Raw genomic sequence first — 12976 nt, forward strand, 5'->3', positions numbered from 1 at the left:
TTCTAATAATAGGAAAAGAAACACAAATGCCTTTAGTCTAGCATGATGCCTCTGTTTATATATTACTTAGATTGTAAGCTCTTTGGGGCAGGGATCATCTTGTTCTGTGTTTGTATAGCACCTAGCACAATGGGTCCTTGGCAGTGACTATGGGTCCTAGGCACTATGGTAATTCTAATATTAATAATAGGAATATATTTTGCTCTCACTACGTTATCTGAGCGCTGTATACTCAGCAAACTGTCAGATTTGTCCTTTCCATTTTATAGGTCTGGTCTGACTTGAACTGAGCTAGCCACCCTTTTAATAGGCTGGAGATCTTCTCCCTATTGGGGGAGGTCCACCATTACCTCTCAGTATGCTGAAAAAACCTTCACAAGCACAGAACTATCACCAAAAGAATGCTCTCCTCGTACTGGGCATGTTCTGATTTTAAATTTCCCTCAGATGGATGAGGGGTGCAGCATGCAAGTCACTGGATGGACACCTCTTAGCAAACGAACAGGTGAGGGTAGTGTGGCATAAAATTTCTTCTGTGGCTTATTTAGGTGCATTGTAACATAAAATTTGAGGCTTATGATTTCAGTCTTTAGACTAGTAGCTTTGAGACTTTTTGAGCTCTAGCATGCCTAGTGTAATAAACAAGGAAAGAAGCCCTCACTGGTCTGTTTGCCCTCTCTATAGGGATTTTTCATCCTCTCTTTATGATGAACTTTAAACCATACTTAAATAAGAATCAAAACACAATAAAACTTTCCAGGCATGTTTTTATTAACAGCCTTCGTTCCCTGAATAGCACTGCTTTGGATTCTAAATATCCTTACTGGGGTTTAGCTGGAAGCTAGCATATTTGCCTGGAAAACACAGGCATGAGACTTAGCCCTGGTCTACACTACAGAATTACTTCAGTATAACTACGTCACTTAAGGGTGTGAATAATCCACATCTCCTAAGCAATTTAGTTATATCAACCTAAGTGATGGCGAAGACAGTGCTCTGTCAGCAGGAGAGCTTCTCCCGCTGACATACCTATCGCCTCTCACAGAGGTGGATTAACTTCGCCAACAGGAGAAGCTCTCTCCCGTCAGCTCAGAACATCTTCATTAAAGCAGCGCAGCTGCATTGGTGCAACTGCACCGATGCCATGTTTTAAGTGTAACCTGTCCTCAGAGAGTGATTGATTAAAAGAGAAGTACAGCAGAAGAAAAGAGCCCAATAATTCACAACAATCACACTATGGTAGGCAGGAAATCAGTCTTTTATTCAACTTTGAAAGAGTTCCAAACTAAGGGTCTGATCCTGCAAAGTGATTTGCATGGGTAGAGCTTTATATGCTTTTGTGGGATGTTTTGCAGGATCAGGACTGCAGGATCAGGGTGGGGGAAGCTTGCTGAGGCACTGTCCCAGAGAGGTATGCACTAGAAAAAAAGAGCCTTCAAAGAGTCTGTCTTCAAAAGCTCCCCTTCTCAGGGATCCTAAGAAAATGCTACAAAACAACCTCCCCTAAAAGGAACTGTAGAATCCTAGGGATATCCTATGACTATTCTCACTTCCAGCCCTTTTTCTAATTATCCTCTGTTACAGAGGACAAAAGCTGGGCAAATACTATTCACTGAGTAATTCAGCACATTGTGTGATTCTTTTCAAATTATTCAACATATATGTTGAATTATTTGTCCACCTCTACAGCTGGCCCCACATTGAATACTAGAATATTTTATATGCTTTGAACTCTCCCTTTGATTCCAATAGTCCTGTCCCAACTCTGCCCTTGTGTGTGTTCCCTGATAGAAGAGAAGATGGTCCACGTCCATGGGACGGGAGATGGTCCATGAGACAGTCTCTCTATTAACACATGGTCTACCCCAAGTTTGAGATTCATTCAAAGAAATATTCATCTCTGTAGTGCTACGCAGAATATGCTGCAAGGTAATAACATACTTACTGCAAACATCCAGTCCGAGTAGAAGCAGATTCCACATACTGTTTCAGAGCGAGTCGGAATTCTTCTAGTTCTTCCTCTAGCACAGACATTTGACGCTGAACAATCATTATGTGCTGATAAAGATATTACAGTATTCATTGTCATGTGCCTCCTATCAATTCCATACATTTTAAACTAAGAAAATTCCCAAGTTGAGAAATCTATGGCCTGAATTCCAGATGTGCTGAGCACTTCAGCTCCCATCAGCTTCACTTGGGGTGATGGGTGCTTAGCATCTTTAAAAATCAAGCCCTAGGTTTCTCAAGTTGAGTATCTTCAAATCCATGATATTAAGTATATCCAACTTCATTTAGTTAAATGAAAAAAATGTAATCAACATTCAGACAGATATCAAGTACAGCATAGAGAATTTAAAAAAATACTGATTGTACAGGAATCTTAAAGGGATACTCTCAGTTCCAATTTGCCTCCAAATTTAGCTTTTGTAAATATATAAGCTTTTATAAAATGTAAGACCAGCAGAAATGATAACATCATGTAAAACAAAACAACCCCTCCACTCCTACCCCCCAACATTCCCCCGCAGAGTTTGCAATCCACTGTTTTAGTGCTCTGGAATCTTAGAGTAAAATAATCTACATATGCTACAGGTTATTCTTGCACCAAGCTTGGCTGCTGCTCACGTTGGGCACCCAAAATCTGTGGCTACTTTTGAAAATGTGTGTGACTTGTCCAAAGCGTGTTTCTAGTGTGTTGATTGTTATGTCAAGAAACAACAGTTGCTTATTTTATAAGAAAAGTAAACACATTTCAGTGGATGAATCAATACTATGCAAGCAGATGTGCACATTGAACCCAAGTCTCCAGATATGGAAGTTTGGTTCATTGACTTACTAGTACAACCTTTTGACCCCAATTGCTCACAGGCCCAAACCTTAATACTACAAATTGCACAACAAAAATTATTTAAGTTATGGAATACAACCCTATTTTTGATATAGTCCAGTACAGGTTTTCTCAGATATATAATCAGGAAACAGAGGTGCTAGAGAAGAAAATGTATGTTTCTGCTTCACTTTGGATTAAGGCCTTGTGAAATTAAATAAAAGAAAGGCAAAAAAGATTTACAATGTGGTCATTATCGTAATTTTTTTTAAGTGACCTGTTGAAAATAATAATTGAAACTATACATTGACTTGAAAAGTTTGTCCTCTCTACAGAATGAATAACCTTGATTAAAGGTAAAACTCTAGAAGAATAATTGGAAGTGGAGAAGACACCAGACCTTTTCATCCTGAATTCTTGATGCTTATAATTCTAATATTTTAAGGAACTTGCATATTGGTTCATCCATTAATACCTGTTACTTTGCTTAGTCAATATTTCAAGAAATGATGCTTGCTTAACAACCAACTCAATGGAATCTTTGGTCCAGGCTTTGATTCCTTCCTGGCTTGATTATTGGTATGGTCGTCTCATTGATCAACTTTCATCTATACTATTTCATGAGCAAGCTATCCAGAATCATATGACTAATTTGATCTTTTCTTGTTAATGTTTTTCTCATTCGATTCTACTAAGTACCATCATTGGCTATCTCTTTTCGTGCATAATTGATTTAAAGTTTAACCTTGATATCAACACTGATTTATTTGGAAGATTTGCTCTTGGCATATATACCTACTTGTAATTTGTGTTCATTTCTGGATATGTTCTTAGTTTCTTTATTTTTATGATTCACTATCTCTGTTTATTATCTCTAAATAATGGGTATTTTCTCATGTCTTCCCAGTTTGGTGATACTCCCTCTTCCCCAGAAAGCTCTTTTAGGTCTTGTTGTTATTTCTTGTGCATTGAGGCTCTGCTGCAATAAAATAGATCCTTATTAGCTGAAAAGTGAGTTTGGTGATTTCAACCAAGCTGCAGATGGATTCTGGCTATACCACACAAAATTGGTCCATGCCTTAATAATGCCTTAATAAATGCCTTAATAAATTCACTGCCTTGAAAAACACTTACAGATTTTGTGTTTCCTTCCAAAACCTCTTCTTCCAGTGGCTCAAGCTTTAGATTCTTGTGATCAAGGGTGAAAGAATGCAAATATAAACACAAAAGATTAGCTGTGGCCAATGACTTAGACTTTTTTTGGGGTGGGAGTGAGGGGTAGACTAGGCCATTCCAAATCAGATTCTGCTATAGGCCTACTTAGAATGAAGAGTTTGAGCTAAGGCCTTTCTGCTTATTTATTAGTTGTTAGTCTGACATACAAATTGTTTGCAGAACCTCGCCCACTTCAGTGGCTGTACAAGAGCTACAGGCTGGATCAAATTTAGCATTATATATATATATATATATATATATATATATATATATATATATATATATTACACAGAGAGAGAGAGAGAGAGAGATTTCAAATCCCATTAATAGCTAGACAGAGAAGCAAGTTGTTAATTTGTGATAAATCTGCTCAGTCACATTCATATTTTTAGATCTAACTCACAAAAGAAAAACTCTGAAGATGTCACAAACAAGAGGCAAGTAGGAATGAATGAATGAACCCTGAGATTTAGCATAATATAGATCTTGTATAGGAGAAACTTGTGTAGATTTTATTCATAGGTAGTACTATGAGCAAATCCCTTTATTAACGAGTCGCTGCTAAATGTGCCCAAGAGAAGAAGGAAGCTCAATTAGGGCTTGAAGAGTCTTCCACAACTACTAGCATTCATAGCTGGGAAATCTTCCATGCAGCCAACAATGCAGTTACAAGAATCCACATTGCAGCAGTGAACGATATATATGCTGGAGCAGTGGTTCCCAAACTTGGTTCGCGGCTTGTTCAGGGTAAGCCCCTGGTGGGCCGCGCTACGCTTTGTTTACCTGAGCATCCGGAGGTACAGCCGCTCGCAGCTCCCAATGGCCGCGGTTCGCCGTTCCTGGCCAATGGGAGCTGCGGGAAGTGGCGCGGGCCGGGCCACCACTTCCCGCAGCTCCTCTTGGCTCGGAACAGTGAATCGCGGCCACTGGGAGCTGCAAGTGGCCATACTTGCGGATGCTCAGGTAAACAAAGTGTCTCGCGGCCCGCTAGGGGCTTACCTTGAACAAGCTGTAAACCAAGTTTGGGAACCCCTCTGTTAGAGGTTGTAAATTAGCTTCTAAACACATCTGCTGGATTAAAGAAACTTCTGGAGAAGGAACAGGCACAAAGTAGAACTGCACATGCATAGAACTACCTGCTTGCAATTAGTCTGATTTTCAAGCAGGTGCATTTATGAGATTGCAAATCTGTCTACTTACTTCATGTGCATACTACTAGATGTGGACATGCAAATCTTTGATTTGTGTGAACACATCTAGTAGTGCCTATACAAAGTTAACAAATGCCCACTGATGATCAGGCCCTATAATGCTACACAAATGGGAATACTTGTAACCCAGTGGGTATGTCTACATGTCGAGCTGGAGGTGTAAATTTCAGCTTGAAGAGACATACCTGGATTTGCTCTGATCAAGCCACTGCACTAAAAATAGAGTGTAGTTGTGAGCTGCAAAGGGGCTAGCCACTGTGACTACCCAACTGTCCAAGAGCTAACATAGGTATGTCTCCTTGAGCTGGAATTTATACCTCCGCTTGAAGTGTAGACATACCCAGTGACAAATGGGTATTTTGCCACCAGAGACAGTTTCTTCACACTTCAGAACAAACAAGAAATATTTGTAATAAAGACATGAAGCAAAATTCAGGATTTGGCAAATTGCAACAGGCTACATTGTGGCAAATGGCAACACAGTGTCCGAGCTTCTTTGTGTAAGATATATTGGGCAATGACTTCTTAACCTTGGGAAGCAGGCATTTTGCCAGTGCAAACACAATAGGTGGTTAAAAGAAAACAGCAGAGGTGATGCTTTTAGTGGAATTTAAGTAAACATGGTATTTGCTGGAGCACCACCAACAGCAGGTGGCAGACTAAGTCAGTAGTGACATGACAGTCACTCATCAACTGCTGTGTAATTGTGCATCTCATGCAGAATTTGGATGGGGAATCACAACATTTGTGAGGAAGCTATTTATAATGGCTCTTCTGTCAGCACAGAGACTTCAGATAGAGAACCATGCAGGAAACTGCATCTCATTATACTTCCTGTGGCCTCCATATACTTCTCATACTAAACTCCAAGGACAGGAATAAAGCAAAAGAGGTGAAGAAAGAGATCACAGCATAAAGTGGCAACAAGTACTACTGCAGATTTCACCCTACTGTAGAATGAAATAGGCCAAATTCTGCTTGCCTACAAAATGTGTGGTATTTACATAACTGAGGGCAAAATTTGGCCCCAAAGTTTTGACAGGCTAATTTAAAGCATGTTAAAATTCCTTCTGTAAGTTTGAAAGTACAAGACTGGTCTAAGGTGAAATGCACCATTTGCAGAGGCCCTGCGTAAGGGCTATGCTCCACTTAAACCCTCCAAATAGATCTGAAGTGGGATTTAACTGACGCATAGGCTTTGTGCTGGCCCTTCGCATAGGGGTGGCTTTCACCCCACTGGCTTGGTTGGTAGTGATGTGGTACCATATGACAACTCAAGCTGGAAATGGGAAGAACTGTACAGATAAAGGTGATTTTGTTTTGCAGAGGATTTTGATATTTCAAAATTTACTGCAAAAAGAAATGGAGCTTTGGCTCTAGGGCGTCTAAGCTGTGGGCTCCAGAAACTTTGGGGTCCTTGGCTCAGGGACTGCAGGCTGCCTCAGAGCTGTGGGCCCTGGATGCTCAGAATGCCAAGGAGCCACAAGCCTGGGAGCTGATGCTCACAGGGCTGCCAGGTTCCTAGCTCCCTGTCATCCCATCCGGTGTGCTGAAGGGGAGCTAGGAGCCTGGAAACCCCAGCTGAGTCAGAAGCTAGGGTTTTCACGCTCCTGGCTCCCCATCTGGCCACTTGGCAGGCTGCCCAAGAGCCAGGTGGGCAAGTTCACAGAAAGCCAAACAGGGTTCCACTGGAACTTTGTCAAAATAGAACCATCTCCACAAAATGTTTTGATTTTGACCAATTGGCATTTTCTGACAGAAAACCCTACCATCAGAGAATTTGTGACCAGTTGTAGTGGGAAGATTCAACCAGGAAGAGGTGAAGAACATCCCCCGATCCTATACCGAATGGACACTGGGGACCCTGTGCTTGCAGAATGGAAAATAAATACAGATAAGATAAATAAAATGTTATTCCCCAGAAACAAGTGAGTGTGATTTTTCATATCTTTGCACAAAAGGGGTGTGAAGTCTGATCTGTTTGTTATGAGGGAGCTGGGGACCTTGGGGCAGGAGGAACTGGAATGCTGGCATCATTAATAAGGCACCTTATTAAATATCCTCAGTAAGTTGTGGTGTGTTCTCTGCGGTGGATGCTTGTTCTAATGGTGAGGTGTGTGACTCTGGATAGAGGAGAAGATAGAAGGTACTGTTAGGTGCCTTAACTTTTCATGCTCTTATGGTTTTGTGTTAGGTATGTTATGTATAGCCCAAAGTTAACTAACAGAGGGTAGTTGATTTTGCATATTAATGTATGTAAGCATTGTGTGTTACATAGATACAGCATGTGCATATACAGCAGATACAGATACCAACTCAGGAAAAAAGAGCTGTGAATATTCAGTGAAGTGGGTTTTTTTTTAATGAAATCATCAAATAGGACTAAGCAAGATGAAAGGGAGACATGGGCATTTAATGTGCTTTAGCTCATGTAGCTGTTGTGCTAGTTGCTGTCATTATTAGTTGGAACAGCAGTGTGAATATGACATGGCAGGAAGAACATTTATGGTTTTAGGATTGCTTCAGAAATCTTTACTGAAAATAAGAGAGAGAACAGATAAAAGGAAATATATACCTTCTTTTCCAGCTTGTCAATCAGCTTCTGGAGTCTGTTTATCTGGGTCATCCATTGGTTGTCTTCCTCTAAGAAACCTTGAGAAACATAAATAATGAAGGATAAAATGTTACTGAAAGCTGGGATGTAATGTACTTACTTATTTTTATGTTGTTATAAATACACATTTAAGAATGTTTTGTTAGCTTGTAACTTATTTTGCATCTTGAAAAAAGACTAGGATGTATTTGATTGTTAATATTTGTTGATGCGTAACTAGTAAATGAAACTGAAACAATTTTTCCAATAATAGTGATTTCCTAAAACACATGATTCTTCACAGGATGCAGTAGAAACTACCGAGCTTTTTTATTTTTAAACTGAATTCTGCGTTACGTCCAGTGTTTTGAAACTCTATTGGGTGTTGCTGGAATTGCTGAAACTCTGTTGGAATTTCTTGTCCTGGGAAATGAATCCAAGCCCTAACCTATGTTCAGATCAGAATGCAAGCCTCACTTTTTTGTTGCTCAAGCCTTCCCCCAGTAATGTTTCCACTACTTATAGTGAGTCAATGATAGGGAAAAAGAAGACAGGAAGGAGAAGAAAATAAAACACACACAAGTTCAGATACATGGAGCAGTGGAGACTTGAACCTTTAACTTGTTTAGCTCTTTGATAACACAGTGATTGGCAACTTAGGAAAGGGATCTCAACCTTTTTCTTAGTGTTGTCCACTTCTTAACAGAGACACTGTCTTGTGGACCATCTCTCTTCCCATTTGCTGTCAGATGGACAATCTCTCCTCCCATTCATGATCACATAATTTCCCTGTGTGTCTTAATGCAATTTAACGGTTGGAAATTTGGCAAGCCTCCGCCATGTGACCAGCCAACTCTCTGAGGGCTCCATGGACTACCAGTGGCCCATGGACCACAATGTGGGTGCCACCAATTAGATGTACCTAATATAGATATTTTGCATATACCATTATATGTTTGTCAACCCATGGGGGTCACTGTTTTGGCACTATGAATACTGAACAGAGAACACAAGACAATAATAATTAGCTATATTTATGAGCAGTGAAGAAGGAAAAAATGGGACAATAGCAGAGAGAGAGATCTAAGATCTATTTTGTGATGCATGCATTACTTACTAAGATTAAATATCACAGTTGATGTTCAGCATAAAAGGGAGGAGGAGGAAAAAGCAGGGATTGTAGCTGGAGACAGAGCCCAAATCTCCTAGGTCATTATGAAGATGTTAGAAAAGTCAGTTTTGCCTTAGGAAAAAGAAACCTTGAAATTCCAAATAGGAATTCCAAAATTCCAAATAGGAATTCTGAAACAGAAGGTGCTTGTCTAACAAAGTACATCAGACTAACTGTTTGAGGAAAATGCTATGTTAATGCTTTGCAATTTCACAATAATTAAAAGTAGTCTGATATAGGTTTTCCACTGTATGCTGTAATTTAGAAATGTAGTAACTAGGGCTGTCAAGTGATTAAAAAAATTAATCACAATTGCATGATTAATCACACTGTTAATAGAATACCATTGATTTAAATACTTTGGATGTTTTCTACATTTTGAAATATATTGATTTCAGTTACAATACAAAATACAAAGTGTATAGTGCTTACTTTATATTTATTTTTATTACAAATATTTGCACTGTAAAAAACAAAAGAAATAGTATTTTTCAATTCACCTAATACAAGTAGTGTAGTGCAATCTCTTTATCATGAAAGTTGAACTTACAAACATAGAATTACGTACAAAAAACCCGCATTCAAAAACAAAACAATGTAAATCTTTTGAGCCTACAAGTCCACTCAGTCCTACTTCTTGTTCAGCCAATTGCTAAAAGAAACAAGTTTGTTTACATTACGGGAGATGATGCCCTCTTCTTGTTTACAATGTCACCTGAAAGTGAGAACAGCCATTCGCATGGTACTGTTGTAGCTGGTGTCGCAAGTTATTTACATGCCAGATGCACTAAAGATTAATTTGTCCCTTGATGCTTCAACCACCATTCCAGAGGACATGCATTCATGCTGATGATGGGTTCTGTTCGATAACAATCCAAAGCAGTGCGGACTGAGGCATGTTCATTTTCATTATCTGAGTCAGATGCCACCAACAGAGGGTTGATTTTCTTTTTTGGTGGTTCAGGTTCTGTAATTTTCGCAGCAGAGTGTTGCTCTTTTAAGACTTTTGAAAGCATGCTCCACGCCCCATCTCTCTCAGATTTTGGAAGGCACTTCAGATTCTTAAACCTTGGTTTGAGTGCTGTAGCTATCTTTAGAAATCTCACATTGGTACCTTCTTTGCATTTTGTTAAATCTGCAGTGAAAGTGTTCTTAAAACGAACAACATGTGCTGGGTCATCATCCGAGACTGCTAAAACATGAAATATATGGCAGAATGCGGGTAAAACAGAGCAGGAGACATACAATTGTCCCCCAAGGAGTTCAGTCACTAAGTAATCATCACATTATTTTTTTAACGAGCATCATCAGCATGGAAGCATGTCCTCTGGAATAATGGTTGAATCATGAAGGGACATAAGAATCTTTAGCGCATCTGGCACGTAAATATCTTGCAACGCCGGATTGCCACCATGGCAGCCTGAGGAAAGAAGCTGATGCCGAATTGCCACTGCCACGGAAAGATGAGACACCACCATGACAGCACAAGGACTGCTGCCCCTTTCACAGTGCCACCCCAAGCACCTGCTTGGAATGCTAGTGCCTGGAGCCGGCCCTGGTCAAGAGCCCAGATGGAGAGAAGGGGGCTGCGTCAATCCCTCCCCATCATGCTCTGTGGTGTCTGTGTTGCACGGATGTCACGATCCTGAGATCTATATTTAGGCTGAGGATTCCTTTCCTGCACCTTTCTGGGTTAGTGACAATTCCAAAATTTATCATTGGCTTGGTACCCTCTCAATCTTTCTTTTTCCTAAGGCAAAATTGTCATTTGTAATTCTTCATATCAACTTAAGAGACGTCTGTGTGCCTCAAGCTAATGTCCTTATTTTTCCCCTCTTTCTTTCTCTCTCATAAACACACTTGCTCCCCTCAACCATGACACATGGTCACGCTCTGAGTAATGCAGGCAGCATAAACTTGTTTCTTGGAGCTTTTTTCCCCTCTGCATTAGACTCCCATCTCTTCCCATCACCACTATCTATAAATATAGCTAAGAAATATAGACTGGTGTTCTCAGTTCATAGCACAAAAACAATGATCCTACAGAATGGCAAAACAGCCATAATGCAGGGGAGACTTGGGGCTGTAACAGTATACTTATTTGTTCTGCTTCTACAGCTAGAGTTAATGGCTGCTGTATTAAATTGAAGATTGCTTTAAGCTATAATAGCACCTTTGTTGATTTGTACTTGCCGGTTAAAATTTTGAGGACAAGTACATGGCTGCCTTGCTTCTGTGTGTGTTTAAAATACATTTAAAAGTTGAAATGACAATACCTGTATTTAAATGGGGACTGTTTGGTGATAAGCTATTGGTCCTCTGAAATCTTCGATTTGAACGTTTTCCTGGCCACTGAATTGAGAGCACCTCCGGTTTTGCTGGTCCTTGTCTAAATAGAAACAGATAGTAGTTAATCCATGTGCCAAAGCCTCTGTCTTTCTTCTGCTGTCAGGATGCTGATTTAAAAAAAAAAGGAGACAGAGAGAGAAATATCTGTTGAGACTACTGAGTGATTTTCTAGGCTTTTACTGCTACAGTTAGCTGTGTCCACTTTGATACTCACCAAGGAGAAAAAAGAAGGAAAGTTAGTACCTCACAAATATCATATAGGGACATAAAATAGGTGGCATGTCTGTGCTGTGGTCCTGGTCCTGCACTGGGAACCACTATTACAGCCTTTGGATCTGAGCTGAACCCGTGATTTCAATGGGTCCCCATAAAGGCGCTGGGGTCATGCAATCAATTACTAATGAAGGATCAAAAATTATATGTTCATTTGAGAAGGGAAATTTTCTGTTTTAAATTCATGATAAATAACATTGTGAAAGGATTTTAATCTGGGATTTAGGAAGCAAAGAGGACCAGGAATGGCTAGCATAGAATGAGGGCCAGGTACACTAGTGAGAAGAGCTGTGTTGGAAATATATCAGTTAAATAAAATATTTAATGGTATGGCTGCAGTTAGGATGGCTGATCAAATTGTTTCAAATAATGTAAGTTTGGAACGTAGCCATCTCTTTGGTTAGTGAATTGTTCTCCGACCAATCCTGATTTATGTTCATTATTTGTAAGTAGTCTCCAAACAGTTTTCTGAATAAACTTCAGCCGAGCTATCCAGTTCCCCACTGTTTGTGACTTTGCAGATGCTATAGCAGAGGCAAAGAAACTTTGGGCTTGTCTACACACTGTTTTTGCTTGGAAAGTCACTAGGGACTTCACTACTGCTATTGATTTTACATGGAAGGCACTCAGGTACTACAGTAATGGGTGGTGGCATTCTTTTGCTCTTTACTCAACAAATGTAACAGGAAGGAACCACCTGGGTATAGTGGGGACCACATAAGTATGTTTATTAACTATATATTACATGCAAAGCCTATGAACAATGCTCATGGCTGGCCTAATGGAAAATGGTGCCCTTTATGTCCCCAAGCAGCTGGCAGCTGCTCAGCAGGCAGAGCAGCAGCAGATGGAGCTGGGGCAGTGCTACAGGTGTCATACTGTTGGGAGGGCAGAGAGGGGACACAGTCCCCCTTTATCCTCTTCCCCTGCCTCCTGGATGAGCACAGCCCTTCTGCAGACTCTTGACCATGGCACACCCCTGACCATGGCACCCTGGGTGGTCACCCATGTTACCCACCCTTCAGGCCAGCTCTCACACTGCTGCTCTGGAAGCACTCTGGTGGCTTGTGAAAAATAGAAGACAATGATAATTAATAGAGGGTTCATTAACTATTTAAAGGAATACTACTCAATTCCTATCCACTACAGGCAGCAGTATAACCCCCCTGAGTTAATTAAATCAGTGCAATCCCCTAGTTTGGACACTCTTAAATCTGTTTAAGAGAGTCTTAAATTGGATTAGCTGTTTGTAATCAATTTAAACTAAACCAATTTAAGACACTTATACTTATATACTGGTGTAAAAAGAGTCCACACTAGAAGGTTGCACCCAT

The 12976-nt window shown here is 40.2% G+C and overlaps 2 protein-coding genes across 4 annotated transcripts in view; one reads left to right on the forward strand and one right to left on the reverse strand.

Moving 5' to 3' along the window:
* C2H8orf88 (chromosome 2 C8orf88 homolog) overlaps positions 1 to 12976 on the forward strand; it is an 86796-nt gene that overhangs the window by 40549 nt on the left and 33271 nt on the right. Inside the window, exon 6 of one of the 3 annotated variants that reach the window (XM_074944122.1) lies at positions 7016 to 7172. The exons of the other annotated variants lie outside the window; for them this stretch is intronic. Within the exon in view, the coding sequence (XP_074800223.1) occupies positions 7016 to 7042 (27 nt within the window). The 3' untranslated portion in view covers positions 7043 to 7172. Of the gene's footprint in view, positions 1 to 7015; positions 7173 to 12976 lie in introns of those variants that run through there. 3 annotated transcript variants of the gene reach the window in all.
* Positions 1 to 12976, reverse strand: part of NECAB1 (N-terminal EF-hand calcium binding protein 1) — a 116642-nt gene that overhangs the window by 8457 nt on the left and 95209 nt on the right. The window contains exons 7-10 of the mRNA XM_074944120.1: positions 11297 to 11409; positions 7832 to 7908; positions 3965 to 4018; positions 1946 to 2058 (exon numbers count right to left, since the gene is read on the reverse strand). Of these exons, the coding sequence (XP_074800221.1) occupies positions 1946 to 2058; positions 3965 to 4018; positions 7832 to 7908; positions 11297 to 11409 (357 nt within the window). The remainder of the gene's footprint in view (positions 1 to 1945; positions 2059 to 3964; positions 4019 to 7831; positions 7909 to 11296; positions 11410 to 12976) is intronic.

This window comes from Natator depressus, chromosome 2 (genome assembly GCF_965152275.1).
Source record: "Natator depressus isolate rNatDep1 chromosome 2, rNatDep2.hap1, whole genome shotgun sequence".
Lineage (NCBI taxonomy): Eukaryota > Metazoa > Chordata > Testudines > Cheloniidae > Natator > Natator depressus.